This window comes from Galeopterus variegatus, unplaced genomic scaffold, assembly GCF_000696425.1.
Source record: "Galeopterus variegatus unplaced genomic scaffold, G_variegatus-3.0.2 Scaffold216, whole genome shotgun sequence".
NCBI classification, from domain to species: Eukaryota; Metazoa; Chordata; class Mammalia; order Dermoptera; family Cynocephalidae; genus Galeopterus; species Galeopterus variegatus.
The window spans coordinates 445,210-461,310 of NW_007726327.1; the positions used below are offsets into that span (position 1 = coordinate 445,210).

General features: G+C 52.0%; 2 protein-coding genes across 2 annotated transcripts; one reads left to right on the forward strand and one right to left on the reverse strand.

The window, feature by feature from the left end:
• Positions 1-3,044: 3,044 nt before the first annotated feature.
• Positions 3,045-9,518, forward strand: ASB10 (ankyrin repeat and SOCS box containing 10). The gene is made up of 7 exons (XM_008565967.1): positions 3,045-3,360; positions 3,516-3,783; positions 4,084-4,105; positions 6,144-6,647; positions 8,768-8,881; positions 9,161-9,346; positions 9,464-9,518. Exons 1-6 carry the CDS (start codon positions 3,045-3,047, stop codon positions 9,344-9,346), a joined length of 1,410 nt encoding a protein of 469 aa, XP_008564189.1. The 3' UTR covers positions 9,464-9,518.
• Positions 9,519-10,406: 888 nt separating this feature from the next.
• On the reverse strand, positions 10,407-11,393 carry LOC103585118 (uncharacterized protein-like). Its single transcript, XM_008565998.1, has 2 exons — positions 11,211-11,393; positions 10,407-10,937 (listed from the first exon to the last, which is right to left on the reverse strand). The coding sequence occupies exons 1-2, from the start codon at positions 11,391-11,393 to the stop codon at positions 10,407-10,409; spliced, it is 714 nt and encodes a 237-aa protein (XP_008564220.1).
• Between the last annotated feature and the right edge of the window lie 4,708 nt (positions 11,394-16,101).

Sequence of the window (16,101 nt, forward strand, 5' to 3'; positions counted from 1 at the left end):
GGGCAAAGAACTTGAATAGACATTTCTCAAAAGAATACATACAAATGGCCCACGGATACATGAAACAATGCTCAACACTCAGCATCTCTAATCATCAGAGAAATGCAAATCAAAACCACAATGAAATATCACCTCTTACCTACTAGATCAGCTGTTTTCAGAAAGATGGAAGATAAATATCAGAGAGGATGTGGAGAAAAGGAAACCCTAATATGCTGTTTGTAGTATCCTAAATTAGTACAGCCGTTTTGGAAAACAGTATGGAGATTCCTTAAAAAACTGAAAATAGAATTACCTTATGATTCAGCAATCCCACTGCTAGATATATACCCAAAGGAATTGAAATCAGTATGCCAAATAGATGTCTGCACTGCCATGTTTGTTGCAGTGTTACAATACCCAAGATACGGAAACAACCGAAGTTTCCATTAATGGATGCATGGATTTTTTTAAGTGTGGTATATATACACGATGGAATACTATTCAGCCTTAAAAAAACAGGAAATTCTATCATTTGTGGCAGCATGGATGAACCTAGAGGGCGTTATGTTAAGCAACATATGCCAGGCACAGAGAGGCAAATACCTTATCAGCTCACTTGTATGTGGAATTTAAGAAAGTCAAATTTCTAGAAGTAGAGTGGAACAGTGGTTATCCAAGGCTGGGGTGGTTGGAGGTGGGGGAGTGGATGGGGAAAGCAGAGACGCTGGTCAACAGGTACAAAGTTACATTTAGGAGGAATTGGTTTTGGTGTCCTAGTGCACAGTAGGGTGACTATAATTCATAATAATGTAGATTTCAAAATAGCTAAAAGGGAGGATTTTAATTGTTCTTACCACAAAGAAATGATAAATATTTGAGGTGATAGATGTGTTGACTACCCTGATTTGATCGTTCTGTAAGGTATACATATATTGAAACATTACATTGTACCCATAAATGTATACAATCATTATTTGTCAACCAAAGAAAATTAAACTTTTAAAAGATGAATTGAGGGCCGGCCCGGTGGCGCACTGCTACAGTGTGCCGCTTGAGAGCGCGGCGGCGCTCCTATTTATGGCTCAGCCAGTTTGTGCTCTCTGCTCCACCCACACTGGCCCCACCCGGCTTGGGCTAATTGCCACCAGCGGCATTGTCCTGAGTCCTGCTGCTTTGGCTCTCTCTCCCAGAAATGAGCCATGCCTAGGGGAAGGAACTCTCTTACCCACGTTCCTTCCCCTAGGCATGGCTCATTTCTGGGAGAGAGAGCCAAAGCAGCAGGACTCGGGACAATGCCGCTGGTGGCAATTAGCCCAAGCCGGGTGGGGCCAGTGTGGGTGGAGCAGAGAGCACAATATTTATGGCTCAGCCAGTTTGTGCTCTCTGCTCCACCCACACTGGCCCCACCCGGCTTGGGCTAATTGCCACCAGCGGCATTGTCCTGAGTCCTGCTGCTTTGGCTCTCTCTCCCAGAAATGAGCCATGCCTAGGGGAAGGAACTCTCTTACCCACGTTCCTTCCCCTAGGCATGGCTCATTTCTGGGAGAGAGAGCCAAAGCAGCAGGACTCGGGACAATGCCGCTGGTGGCAATTAGCCCAAGCCGGGTGGGGCCAGTGTGGGTGGAGCAGAGAGCACAATATTTATGGCTCAGCCAGTTTGTGCTCTCTGCTCCACCCACACTGGCCCCACCCGGCTTGGGCTAATTGCCACCAGCGGCATTGTCCTGAGTCCTGCTGCTTTGGCTCTCTCTCCCAGAAATGAGCCATGCCTAGGGGAAGGAACTCTCTTACCCACGTTCCTTCCCCTAGGCATGGCTCATTTCTGGGAGAGAGAGCCAAAGCAGCAGGACTCGGGACAATGCCGCTGGTGGCAATTAGCCCAAGCCGGGTGGGGCCAGTGTGGGTGGAGCAGAGAGCACAATATTTATGGCTCAGCCAGTTTGTGCTCTCTGCTCCACCCACACTGGCCCCACCCGGCTTGGGCTAATTGCCACCAGCGGCATTGTCCTGAGTCCTGCTGCTTTGGCTCTCTCTCCCAGAAATGAGCCATGCCTAGGGGAAGGAACTCTCTTACCCACGTTCCTTCCCCTAGGCATGGCTCATTTCTGGGAGAGAGAGCCAAAGCAGCAGGACTCGGGACAATGCCGCTGGTGGCAATTAGCCCAAGCCGGGTGGGGCCAGTGTGGGTGGAGCAGAGAGCACAATATTTATGGCTCAGCCAGTTTGTGCTCTCTGCTCCACCCACACTGGCCCCACCCGGCTTGGGCTAATTGCCACCAGCGGCATTGTCCCGAGTCCTGCTGCTTTGGCTCTCTCTCCCAGAAATGAGCCATGCCTAGGGGAAGGAACTCTCTTACCCACTATGGGCCCCATCTGGGGTTCCTCCCCTTGGCCCCTGCCTGTGGGGCCAGGGGGCTCCAGTCGGGCCCAGTGAGTCCTGCTGCTTTGGCTCTCTCTCCCAGAAATGAGCCATGCCTAGGGGAAGGAACTCTCTTACCCACTATGGGCACCATCTGGGGTTCCTCCCCTTGGCCCCTGCCTGTGGGGCCAGGGGGCTCCAGTCGGGCCCAGTCTGGGGGGCCCCTCAGCCATCACCACTACTGTGCCGTGACATGGCCCTGCAGAATGCCCTCTACACGGGGGACCTGGCGAGGTTGCAGGAGCTGTTCCCTCCTCACAGCACAGCCGACCTGCTGCTGGAGAGCCGAGCCGCTGAGCCTCGCTGGATCAGCCACCAGAGGGGTGAGGGACAGCTGGGGGGAGAGGCCTGAGAACAAGGGGGGCTGGGCTGAGCACCTCAGGCACAGAGGTCCCGAGGGCTTGAGGAAAAGAGCCCCTGGCTGTTTTTCCCTCACCCCAAGCTTGCCCAACAGCCTAAACCTTGGCCCAGGAGTGAAGTCATGCGGAGCCCAGAATAGCTCCTGCTGAGCCGCGTGGCCAGGTCAGGCTCAGGGCTCAGGACACAGGGACCCTCTGCCTCCATCTGTCTTTGTCTCCCTCCTCTCCCTCTCTCTGCTCTGGCCTCTACCTCTCCACCTCCCTACCCTCCTCCCCCATCCCACATGATCATGAGCTGGTCCCCAGAAGAGTGTGGAGGGCAGGGAGAGCCCCCCGGTGACAGACACACCCTCTGTGCCAGGCTGGTGGAGAAGCCCAGTGGAGGGTCTGAGGAGCACCCTGAGTCTGGCCCGAGACCCATCGTCACCCGCACGGCCTCTGGGCCTGCCCTCGCCTTCTGGCAGGCAGTGCTGGCAGGGGACGTGGGCTCTGTCTCCCGCATCCTCGCGGATTCCAGTGCCGGCCTGGCTGCTGATTCCATCTTTGATACCAGCGACCCAGAGCGATGGAGAGATTTCCGCTTCAACATCCGCGCTCTGAGTATGGGCCAGGGCTCTGGGGGGTCTGAGTGGGAGAGAGGGGAGGCTGCAGATGAGCTCTGGGCTCCCTCTTCCCACCTCTGCCCACCTCACCCCATTGGTGGGCAGCTCTCTGCCTGCGCTCGGGATCTGAGGCCCATGTCTCTCTCTCCCTAGGACTCTGGTCTCTGACGTATGAGGAGGAGCTGACCACCCCACTGCATGTGGCGGCCAGCCGTGGCCACACAGAAGTTCTGCAGCTGCTGCTGAGACGGCGGGCGAGGCCGGATAGTGCCCCTGGGGGCCGCACTGCCCTGCATGAGGCCTGTGCTGTGGGCCATGCTGCCTGTGCCCACGTGCTGCTGGTGGCAGGGGCTGACCCCAACATCCCTGACCAGGATGGGAAGCGCCCCTTGCATCTCTGCCGGGGGGCTGGCACCCTCGAGTGAGTGACCCCTCACCTCAACCCTGGTTCCACTCTCAGGGGAGGCAGAGAGACCTTCACAGGGAGGATGGGGAGCATTTGAGGGGCTGGTGGGCTCAGTGGGCTGGGGTAGAGGAGCCTGGGCTTGGGGCGCAGGTTAGGAAGCGATTATTCCCCAAGCCATCCACCCATTGGCCCCATCAACTTTGCAGTGTCCTGAACCTGGGATAGTTTTCTGGTTCCCCAGGGGTAGAAGAGGGCTGTGGCAGGGATCAGCTGCATGGCCTGCACTGGGGACATGTCTGGATCTATTATGGGGAGGTGGTGTTGCTGTGATGTTTTAATATTTTCTGAGCTTATCCTATGTTCCAGGCACTGTGCTAAGTACAACAGCAACTAAGCCATGGTTCTGCTCTCAGGGAGCTTACTGCCCAGGGATGAAGACAGGCTGGAGAGGACAGTGGCCCCAGTTAGGGTTTGCTGTGGTCCCTGTGGGCAGGGTCTGGTTCTCAACTTGGCAGATCTGGCATTTCCATTTTCACAGGGCACCTTCAAATAAATGGGCTCAAGGGGCTGTCACTAATCAAACAAACAAGAAACTGATAGATACACCCAAATGTGTCTGTGCATTATATACTGTAGGGAATATTTCTTTGCAGTGATCTAAATAATTACAACCTATGTATAAGGAAACCAGGAGGATGAGTCCCCACTTACAATATTTTGCTGAATGTGGAATCCTAGCAAAGGCTCGCTTGGCAAATCTATGAACTCTGCATACAACAGAGATCTCTTCCGACTGCACACCTGCTGGATTTCGCATCTTGCCCTTGAAAGCTGCCAAATTATTGATACCCGGACTCCCCTTTTGTGGATCCTTTCCCTCTTCTTAAACTTGTCAGCCTCCAGAGGATTCCATGAACTTAATCATATTATGGTTGAAGATGTGTTCTGTATCAGCCTCGTCCAACACAAATCTGATGTGGGCTACATATGCAATTTAAAATTTTCTATTAGGGGCCAGCCCGTGGCTCACTCGGGAGAGTGTGGTGCTGATAGCACCAAGGCCCCGGGTTCGGATCCCATATAGGGATGGCCGGTTTGCTCACTGGCTGAGCGTGGTGCTGACAACACCAAGTCAAGGGTTAAGATCCCCTTACCGGTCATCTTTAAAAAAAAAAAAAAAATTCTATTAGCCTTATCAAAAAATGAAAAAGAAACAAGTAAAATCAATTTTTAAAATTGTGGTAAAATATATGTAACAGAATTTACCATTTAAACCGTTTTTTTTTTTTTTCCTTTTTGTCCTTTTTTGTGTCCGGCAACGGACCGCAACCCTCAGTGTCGCGCCCGTACCGGACCGGGACCGGCAACGGGATCGCAACCCTTGGTGCTGCGCCCACCCCTCGCTCAGCCAGTGAGCGGGAACCGGTCTGTATGTGGGATCCGAACCCTCAGCGGGAGCACCGCCGCACTCCCAAGCGGCGCACTGTAGCAGTGCGCCACTGGGCCAGCCCATTAAACCGTTTTTAAGTGTGCAGTTCAGTGGCATTAAGTACATTCACATTGTTGTGAACCACACCACCATCTGTCTCTGGGACTCTTCACATTGCAAAACTGAAACTGCATTAAACAATTACTCCCCCTTCTCCTTCCCCCCAGCCCCAGCAACCACCATTCTACTTTCTGTCTCTATGAGTTTGACTACTGTAGGTTGCTCATATCAAGTGGAATCATACAGCATTAGTCCTTTTGTGTCTGGCTTCTTTCACTTAGCACAATCTCCTCAGGGTTCATCCAAGTTGTAGCACGTGTCAGAATTTCCTTCCTTTTTAAGGCTGAATAATATTCCATAGAATGTGGTTACCACATTCTGTTTTTCCATTCATCTGTTGATAGACACCTGGGTTGCTTCCACATTTTGGCTATTGTGAATAAAGCTGCTATGAATATGGGTGTAAAAATATTTATGAAACAGGTGAAATTAATAATATATCATTTATAATAATATATAATTAATAATATATAATTTTAATAATATATTTTATTTAATACAATATATCTAAGGTGTTATTTCAACATGTAATCAATATAAACATTAATGAGATATTTATTTTGCATTCTTTTTTTTTTTGTACTAAGTCTTCAAAATGAGTGTGTATTTACCACTTACAGCACATCCCAGGACTAGCCCTGTTGAAAGTGCTCAATAGCCACATGTGGCTAGTGGCTACTCTAATGGATAGTGCATTTCTGCAGAATCCCACATTTTTAGTTCTGGCCGTGTTCCAGCCCGGCCTTCCTGAGATCACACCCAATGATGATCACTCTTTCCTTTCTTCCTTTTTGTCTTTTTTCATGACCGGTAACGGGATCGCAACCCTCGGTGTCGCGCCCGCACGGATGGTCGATCGGAGGAGGAAGAGGAGACTCCTTTGCATGTGGCTGCCCGACTTGGCCATGTGGAGCTGGCGGACCTGCTTCTAAGACGGGGGGCATGCCCTGATGCCCGTGATGCTGAAGGCCGGACCCCACTGCTGGCTGCCTGTGACACCCGCTGCCAGTCCCCCGCTGATGCTGAGGCTACCACCACCCGCTGCTTCCAGCTGTGCCACTTGCTGCTCTCTGCTGGAGCAGATGCCGATGCTGCTGACCAGGACAAGCAGCGGCCCCTGCACCTGGCCTGTCGCCGTGGCCATGCGGCCGTTGTGGAGCTGCTCCTGTCCTGTGGTGTCAGTACCAATGCCATGGACTATGGGGGACACACGGCCCTGCACTGTGCTCTGCAGGGCCCACCTGCAGCCCTGGCCCAGAGCCCTGAGCACGTGGTGCGGGCTCTGCTCAACCATGGTGCTGTCCGCATCTGGCCAGGGGCCCTGCCCAAGGTACGAGGGCTGACAGCAATGAGAGGGCCGCGATGGTGAGGGGAAAGGGACACCTAGACCTGTGCTTTGGCTTGCTTTGGAATGAGGACCAGAACACTTGGGCCCAAAGAATTAGTTCCTTCTGTCTGTCTTGCACTTAGTAAGAAAAGCCCAAATAGGGGTAAAGGTGAGGACACAGACCAGCAGGAAGTGTATGTATGCACGCACATGTATGCATATATGGGCAAGTGTACACGTGTATACGTGACAGTGTGCATAGGTGTGTTTGTGTGCATATGTGAGTGTATATACTGTGTGTGTGCGTGTGCATGTGTGTGTGATGAAGGTGGACTGAGGGCAGTGGGGCCAGATTGTAAAGGATCCAGAAAGACAGAAGAAGGAGTCAGGAGTGATGTGGGTGCAGGGAGTTGTTTAAGGGTCTTCATCAAGGCAATGAGCTGATGAAAATAATATTTAGGAAGCTCCGACTAGCAGTGGGATCAGCTGAGCAAGAGACGCCCTGGCTAGGGGAGAGGCTCCCCCAGAGCAAAGCCCCAGGCTGTTCCATGAGGCTCAAGGCTTCCTAAACATCTGCTAATGGATGTGGTTCCATTTTCTGAGAGCTTAACAGGACACACATCCCCCAAACCAGCAGCCACTGTCCTGGTGCCTGTGAAATGACTTTCACTGTCAATTTCAATTTATGTCTTACTTTACATTAATTTCCCCTAAGTGGGTTCAACTTGAAGACCTGTACTGTTGATGCCCTGACAGGGAGCCTTGCCCCATGCTGTGTTGTATCTGGAGGGGACCATATAATGGCATGGAGGTCACTGGACCTGGATTGGGGACACCCATTCTTGAAGGAGATTGGTCAGCACTGAAACACCTAAGAGAGCAGGGGGCTGTAGGCAGGTCCACTTTTGCCCCACTTAGGGGATTGTCCCACCTAGCTCCGCACTGTCCTGGGCCCACCCCTGCTGTCCCTGCCTCTCCCCTTTGCTCACAAACCTAGAAGCATCTGTCTGGATTCCTAAGCAAGACCAAATAATTAAACAGCCCGAGAGTTCGGCAGATTGGTCTCCCCTTTGGGAAAATACAAGAAAATCAACAATTAACACTAATTAATCTCCTATTAACACCAGATAATTAGGAGAGGAGCAATTCCCTGTAATCTGACGGCAGCTCTGACAGCTAATGATTTCCCTGTGGGCGGGGGCAGGAGGAGGACGCTACGCAGCAAACGGATTTCCTGGGACCCTGCTGCTGTCCCTCCTCCCCACACTGCTCTGCCCCTCAGCCTGTCTCAAGGACCAAGGGAGCCAGGAGAGCAAAGTGCCCCATTTGTCCCTTTCCTATGACCTACAGCCCCTCCAGCCTTGGCCAGGGTTCCTGTCCCCCTTGCAAGGAGGCCTCTGTGCCCATCTGTGATGAAATGCCAGCCCCAGCTGGTTCCCTAAGAGCCACCATGTTGCACTGGGTACTCAGGAAACCTGGATCCGTGGTCTGGCTTATTTGTGTGACAATAGGCAGCTCACTGGAATTTTTCGAACCCCAACTTCCTTGCACATGATAAGGCCTCTCCCTAACAGAGATAAGAAGCTGTGGGAGCATACTGGGGAAGAGCAGGAGCACGCACAGCCCTGAGCACATTCAGCCACTGTTTTAAGGTGTGCTCCCTACTACAGGGCTCCCTCAGCCCTGCCAACAACCCCTGAGGTCAGCAGCGACTCTGAGTGCAGGCTCTGGAGCCAGGCACACTGCCTGCGTGACCCTTGCAAACCGCTTAATCTCTCTGGGCCCAGTTTCCTCGTCTGTAAAACAGAGATATAACAGTGTGCCTTCTTCTTAGGTTTAGTGTGAGAAGAAGAGTTAATATGTATAAAACCTTTGGACAGGGTCTAACCTATAGTTAGTGCTCAATATTTGTTAGCTAGTCTTGTTCTAAAGTTAAACCATGTATGAGAAAGCACTTGGTATGCTGTTAGGCATCCTACCAACATAAGGTATCATTAAATCCCCTGTTACATGCAGTTGTGTGTGTTTGGGGCATGTATGGGTTATATGTAGGAATGCTGCCTGGGAGATGGCGCTTGGCTGTTTCCAGATCTTACAGAGGCTGTGGCTTCTGCCTCCTCCAGGTGCTGGAGCGCTGGTGCACATCCCCGCGAACCATTGAGGTCCTGATGAACACCTACAGTGTCATGCAGCTTCCTGAGGAGGCCATGGGCCTGGTGCCTCCTGAAACCCTGCAGGTCAGATCCCAGGATCCTGAACACAGAATCAGTCACTCAGCCTGGCCCCAAGAGACTCCCACCCCCTAAAGGGCAGCCTCTTCAGTCCCCCACAGAAATTACCCAGGTACTTGCTTATGTCCCAGAAGAAGAGAATTCACGGAGTGAACACCCATAATATTCACCACTTCCAAGAGGTCCCAGTAGACACCCCACCTGTCACTAGCCTGCCTTTGTAAGGAGGAGCGTGTGCCACTTGTCCCAGGCTGTCCCTCACTGAGCCCCTCATTCTGCCCCCAGGAGCACCAGCGTTTCTACTCCTCCCTCTTCGCCTTGGTGAGGCAGCCCAGATCACTGCAGCATCTGAGCCGCTGTGCACTCCGCTCCCACCTGGAGGGCTGCCTGCCTCATGCGCTGCCCCGCCTTCCCCTGCCGCTCCGCCTGCTCCGCTACCTGCAGCTAGATTTTGAGGACGTGCTCTACTAAGTAAGCCCTGGGTTCTGTGGACAGTCACAGCTGTTTGAGTGCAGGGGAGGGCCCTAGCCAGAACTGGGCCACCCTGGGGACCTCTGGACGACTCTGAATCCAAACCTCTCCTTCCAGATGTCCACTGCCTTTTGAGAGAGCCTGAAAGTAGATGCCCCAGCCTGCAGGGGGCGCTCCTCTCCAGGAGAAGCAGGAGGTCCCTCTCTGCAGGCAGATGTGGATGCTGGGATTCCCACCTGAGAGAGACAGATGGACCACGGCAGCCACGCAGTGTCTGATGAAGAGAGACCTAGCACTCGTGGCAAGTGACACACTTCTCCTGGGGGCTCTCCTGAGGCCCAAATTTGCATGATGTGCAAACCAAGTATGTGCATTAAAAATCTCAGATTCCCACCTGAGAGAGACAGATGGACCACGGCAGCCACGCAGTGTCTGATGAAGAGAGACCTAGCACTCGTGGCAAGTGCCACACTTCTCCTGGGGCTCTCCTGAGGCCCAAATTTGCATGATGTGCAAACCAAGTATGTGCATTAAAAATCTCCAGGCCTCTGCTTGGTGCTGTCTCCAACAAGCCTTTCTCTGAGCTGGCTCCCTTGCAAGGCAGCCAGGATGGACAGACTTACAGGGGTCCCCCATGTCTGCCCCACAGTGCTAGCTGCGTCACCCTCTTTCTTTGGCATCCATCAGCCGTTGAGGGATCCCAGGCTAACCTGCCCCGCCGGCCCCCTGAAATGGCAGAATGGCCACCAGGTGAGATCTTGCCACTGTAGGTGCACGCCTGGTTCCTGTCTTTTACCTGTTCCTTCCTTAAGGTTAGCTTTGTGGCGGGAAGAGCGCTGAGCTGAGAGTTAACATGACCGAGCGCTAGCCATTAACTTGCAGAACCTAAGTCTCTTCCCTTTCCCGGGCTCAAGTTTCCGCATCTGTAAAACGAGAGAGAAGGAGACTCCCTGAGGGTCATTGCAGTACCAGGATTTTAAGAACTTGCCAGAGGCCCCAGCACCCAGGGAGGCACAAAGCAGCCAATCAAGTGTACTGTGATCCGTGACGTCAAGGGTCGCTAGACAGGTTTCCCAGGGCTCCGGAGTGCGCACGCGCCGGAGTTCGCTACTTTCCCGCCAACCGCCGAGGTGGCTGGGGGCGGGGCCCGGAGGGCGTGAGGCGGGAGGCGGCGAGGACCCGAGCGCGAAGCCCGGGAGGGCGTGGAGAAGGCACTTGAGGAGAAGCGGAGCGGAGGTGAGCGGGTCGGGATTCCCGCCCTGGCCTCACGGACCTCGGGCTGACCTGTCTGGGCTTCAGGTGCGGAGGCGCGGCTCTGGGAAGCGGGGAGGGCGGCCGCCGGACTGGCGCGGGGGTCCGCAGGCTGTCGGGGCCCTGAGCTGTAGAAGCTGCTGGCTGGCCCTGACCCCACGGGCCTCACCTCGCAAAGGTGGAGGTCGGGGGACTGGGAGTCGTGTTCCCGAGGCGCGTGGGGCGGAACTCGCCGCCTGAGGTCCGCTCGCTTGAGACCCCGTCGTGGCCGGGTCGAGGCGGGGTCCCGGGAGAACGTCCTCGGACTCACTCGCTCGTGCGACGGCTGCTCGAGCGCCTGCTGTGGGCACGGGCGAAAGGGCTTTCCCTCCAGTCCCCCCTGGAGTTTGCAATCCTGAACAAGCGTCCGGTGCTGAAAGGCGCTGGGGACAGAAAAGCAAATTGGTGAGCGACAGAGAGGCCGGGAGCTATTTTAGGGTGGCCGGGGGAAACCTACACTTTGAGGAGGTGACATCTAACCTGAGACCTAAAGGACAAGGAGGAACCAGCCGTGTGAGCAGAGTGGGCAAGAGCAGGGGGGCGACATGAAGGGATGTAGGTTTTAGAAGGTCACTCTGGCAGCCGAGTGGGTGGGGGAGGGGCCACCGCGAATCAGAGAGACCGGCTGGGGGGCACTGCTGTCGTCCAGGCGAGAGGTGGGGCCACCGTGGGCGAAACTTGGAATCTGAAGAGAGATCTGAAGAACCGATGGGGCTTGCTGATGGAGTGAAGGGGGGTGGGGGCTGAAGGAATCCATCGTCATCCAGGATGACCGGATGGATGGCGATGCTAATTATTAGGGTGGGGAAGATAAGAAAGGAGCAGGGATCAAAGGGGCTATGACGGATACATTACATTGGAGCTGCCTGTTAGACAACTCAAAGGAGGCTGTGTTCAAAGGTCATTTCGATCTATGAATCTAGTTCAGGGACGAGGGCAAGTACGGGCATATAAATGTGGGATCACTGACATGTGAAATATGTTTAAGGCTCTGTTCTAAGAGAATTCTGACTTTCAAGGGGGTGACTTTCCTCAGGCTTTTCCTTTTCCTGTTTATGAATTTTGATGGAAATTCTATTTAATCCCATGCACTTTTTTTCATTTTGTGCTTCCTGAGCCCCAGGTTTCCGGTACTAGATATACGCCTTTGAATGAGACATGCTCCTGCCCTCAGTGAATTTTTAATCTAGTCTGAGAAGCACGCTTGTGAACAACTAGTTAGAGTACAAGGAGCAATGAAAAGGATGCAAAATAAATGTGGGAGCAAGGAGCTGGGGGCAGGAGGAGGAAGGTGAGGAGTAGGAGTAGGAATCTGGGAAGACTTCACAGAATGGGGGTGCCTACCTTGAAGTGATAAGAAGCGGGGAGGGGAATTTCTGACCATATCTGGAGAGTGTTGGATCATGGGATGCCTCTTTAAGGAGGGGGGAAGGAAGGAAAGGCGGAGTGGAGTGGTCAATATAAGGGGGCTGTGCTTAGAGGGGCAATGTTAGGAAGGTCCTTTCTGGCCTTACACACACAGACACTTGCAAGCTGGGGAGCTTCTTCCCTAGCCCCCTGGCTGTTGGTCCCGCGGGCCCAGAACCTCTCCCCGTTAATTGCTTTCTGTAATGTGTTTGCTCCAAACCAATTTCACGCCTCCGTGAGGACTCCGCCCTGCACTGGAGACGCGGACCTCCCTACCGCCAACTTACCCGCGTATGAACGAGCGGGATCACACATACGGCACGAATTTAACACAGCAGATACACAGGGTTCAAGTCCCCGGGCAAAACAAACATAGGTAAACCTACACACATGCGTACTAGACTTTAAGACATTCATGCACCATCTCCCCGCCCAACCAGTGCACTCACAGCTAAGTACGCGGAAGCGCCCAGCGCACTTGCCCTTGGATCGCTCGCCTAGTCCTGGTCCTTTGCCCTCGGCGCGTTTCCTGAACTGAAGCCAGGGGGCGCTGTAGTTCTCCGTACCTCCCTTGCGGTGACTGCAGTTGCGCGATGCTGCCACCAGAAGGTACCCGCGGGCAGATCAGTTGGCTTTGACTTTCCAATACTTCTTTCTTAGTATCCCAGATGCTGGTTGCCAGTACGTGAAGGAGAGGTCAGATGATGAGGTCCGATATAGGCACAAGCAGGTTAAAAACAAAATTCCTCTGTAGGAGCACTTCCCAAACGTGCGGAGTAGTGAGAGTGGGTATTTGGACACTTAAATCAGCACTTTGATTATTCCATTTTAGACAATGAGACGAAGTACTTGCCCCTAATGCGCCTGTTCAGGGATTCAGTAGGACAACCACAGTTTTCTGCTGGTAAGGAAAGGAGCCAGCTCTGTTCAGATCAGATAGCGACAGCGTCTGTCCTTGGAATTGATGGGAGATTCAAAAGCAGTTTTTGTACTGCTGCTGATATGGGAGCAGTTTTTGTACTGCTGCTGATACTTCCTTCCATTCTTGGTCACTCTACTCTTTGGCTATTTAGTGCAGGAAAAACTCGTTTTGGAAGGTGTTTCCTTATTTTCACTTGATTCTTGCAATGGCTTTTTGACTAGGCAGAATAGATATTAATCACCCTCTCTCATTGTTGGAGATGTTAAGTCCAAGAGGGGCCAAATTCACATAGCCCAGTGAGGGGTTGGAACAGGAATGTGACTCCAGGTCTTTTTACTCCAGTCAATACTTTTTTTTCCATTGACCATGTGGCCTCAGTTCCACACTCCATGAAAGGGTGGGGAAAGGAAATGGGCTCCAGCAGTTGTCACTGTGTATGTGAATGTTATTGAATGTCAGGTACTACACAGAAGTCATACTTTATGATCCCAGCATGTCAAGGGAACAGATTGAAGATATAAATGGGTTATCAATTACAGTATCTAACCTGAACCACACCAGGTCATACAAAGTCTCTGAGGTCTCACTTGTCTCAGTTCAGAGCTGATGGCCCACTGGGATTTGTTGGCACCAAGCTTTAAGCCTGTATTCTCTGTGCCAGCTTGAGTAGAAAATCCACTTTACTGCATGTAGTTCTGAGCAGTAATCCCTTGACTTGAGCAGGGTGACATATATCTTCAAAATCAGAGGGTCTTTAACCTTGAGTTCTGGACAATGCCTGATTCATTCTGTCCCAGCAGAGAGTGACAGGCATATTAAAGTGGCCTTTTATTGGGGGAACTGGTGGGAGGGAGACGTTTCAATATATATCCTTTTGAGATTTTGGAATTTTATACTATGTGATTTTATTACCTATGCAAAAAATGAATGAAATTACTTTTATTATTATTTTTTTTAAAGATGACCGGTAAGGAGATCTTAACCCTTGACTTGGTGTTGTCAGCACCATGCTCACCCAGTGAGCTAACCAGCCATCCCTATATAGGATCTGAACCAGTGGCCTTGGTGTTATCAGCACTGCACTCTCCCATGTGAGCCACAGGCCGGCCCTGAAATTACTTATAAAAATGACCCTTCCTTCATGTCTTATTTGATTGGCGCTGTAAATGTTCATACAGCTTTAATTTCACTTACTGTAGCCTAAAGTTACCTCAATAATTTACCAAGCCAATAAACCTCTCTTATGTATCCAACACTATAAAACGTTCAAACCATGTACTTGACCTCTCGCTTTTGAAATACATTTTTGAACTCTGATCTTCTATATGGAAGTAGCACTTGGTTAATTTAACAAAGTGTTGTTTTGAAGAATGTCTTTAGACAAGGATATATCCTAGTTCTTTAGTAGTGAGTTGGGGTTTCCAAATCTAAGCTAAGTCCACTCTTCTTTCTCCATGGTGACATTTTCCCACCAGACTCATCTCTTAGAAGTTTCACTGTGTTTAATGTAGAGCCCAAGGTAGATCAAGACGGCATGGAAGTGACACTTTTCTCTGTTTTCCTTCACTGATGAATTGTCAATCAGGGCATAACCAAGGAAAGCTCACTTCTTGAGTCCTGCCTTTTTCCTCAGTGCCACCCTGGTTACAATGTCTTTCAGGGTGCTGATTTTAAATATGTTAGCCTGATATTAGCAGTGCTCACTAGGCCAACACAACACTCTTTTTTTTTTTTTCCCTTTTTTTTGTCTTTTTTCGTGACCGGCAACGGATCGCAACCCTCAGTGTTGCGCCTGTACCGGACCGGGACCGGCAACGGGATCGCAACCCTCAGTGTCGCGCCTGCACCTCACTCAGCCCAGTGAGCGGCCGGTCTGTATGTGGGATCCGAACCCTCGGCGGGAGCGCCGCCGCTCTCTCAAGCAGCGCACTGTAGCAGTGCGCCACCGGGCGACCAACAACACTCTTAATTGGAACAAATGTTACTGAGATCCAGAGGTCCCTCCTGCCCTGCTCTGTCTTGTCACAGGAACCTTGGGATTCTGATATAGGTTTTCCTCCTCAACTGAGCTAATTCACTTCCCCTACCTAGACTTCATCTTCCTAAACTTGCCTGGCTTTGCTATTATTAATTTTAACTAGCTTGGCTCTCCTTGGCTCCATCTGAATAACAGTTTTCTAGTGACCAAATGACACTCACTTTAGCTGGCCAGGCTTGCTCTGTGTCCTGAAGCTTGGGTCACTCCTCTGTTGACTTGTCTGTCTGAAATCTTTCTTGCCCACTGGCCTGAGGAGCTTATCAGGTCGAAGTGTCTGTGACTTTTGCTTCTAGGTTGACAACTTTACTGCTGGGAATCAGGAGGAAGGGGACAGTAAAAGGCGCCAACATTTCTGTGTCTGAGAATGGGGGAGGTGAGCAGAGTCATCCGTAATTAGCGGATAATTAGCGCTGCTGACCCTTGGGGCTCATCAGCGCTCCTGGGGCCAGCCCCCAGCAATCAGCCAGGGCAGGTCGAGAGTGTCAGGCCGGGGAATGAATAGGGCTCATCAGCGGCGCTGGAGCCAGGGAGCCAATCAGGGAAATTAATAGCAGAAGAGAGGAATAGAGAGAGCGAGGGAGGGAGACAGAGATAGACAGACGAAATACAAATAAAGGGGAGAGATGAGGAAAAATGGGGTAAGACGGACTGGGATAGGGAATGAGAGATGGGAAAGAGCTAATCAAATAGAGGGGCATAGGAATAGAAACGAAGACGGAAAAGGGAAGAAGAGTGGGAGGAAGGAAAATAATGTAAAGGATGTGAGAAAGATGGAGGGGGAAAGGTGAGAGGACCAGTAAAGTACTGGGCATAGTGTGGGCACGGGAGGAAATTACAGAGGCGAGAATAAGGGACAAAAGGAAGTTGACGATGGAGGAGGGAATGAGGAAGAAGGCAAAAAGCCAATGCCAGAGGAATAGAGACCAGCGAAGAGAATGCGAATGGGGTGGGGAAGACAGGACGGAGGCGGAAAAGGGCCCCCTAGGAATGGCCCTAAGCCGCCGGCCTGCGCGGGCGGAGCGCGCCCCCTGCCGTCCCCGCCGCTCCGCCCTCGGTTCGATCTACCGCCGGAGGGGGCGGCGGAGGTGCTGTCCGCCC

Excerpts from the sequence above, each read along its gene's own strand:
- ASB10 (XM_008565967.1), top strand. The coding sequence starts at position 3,045 with ATGATCATGAGCTGGTCCCCAGAAGAGTGTGGAGGGCAGGGAGAGCCC. Across the intron at positions 3,361-3,515 it reads CTTCAACATCCGCGCTCTGA|GACTCTGGTCTCTGACGTAT; the intron begins GTATGGGCCAGG and ends CTCTCTCCCTAG. Across the intron at positions 4,106-6,143 it reads GGTGTTGCTGTGATGTTTTA|CCTCGGTGTCGCGCCCGCAC; the intron begins ATATTTTCTGAG and ends CGGGATCGCAAC.
- LOC103585118 (XM_008565998.1), bottom strand. The coding sequence starts at position 11,393 with ATGGATTCCTTCAGCCCCCACCCCCCTTCACTCCATCAGCAAGCCCCA. Across the intron at positions 10,938-11,210 it reads CCACCCACTCGGCTGCCAGA|CAGGCGCTCGAGCAGCCGTC; the intron begins GTGACCTTCTAA and ends CCGTGCCCACAG.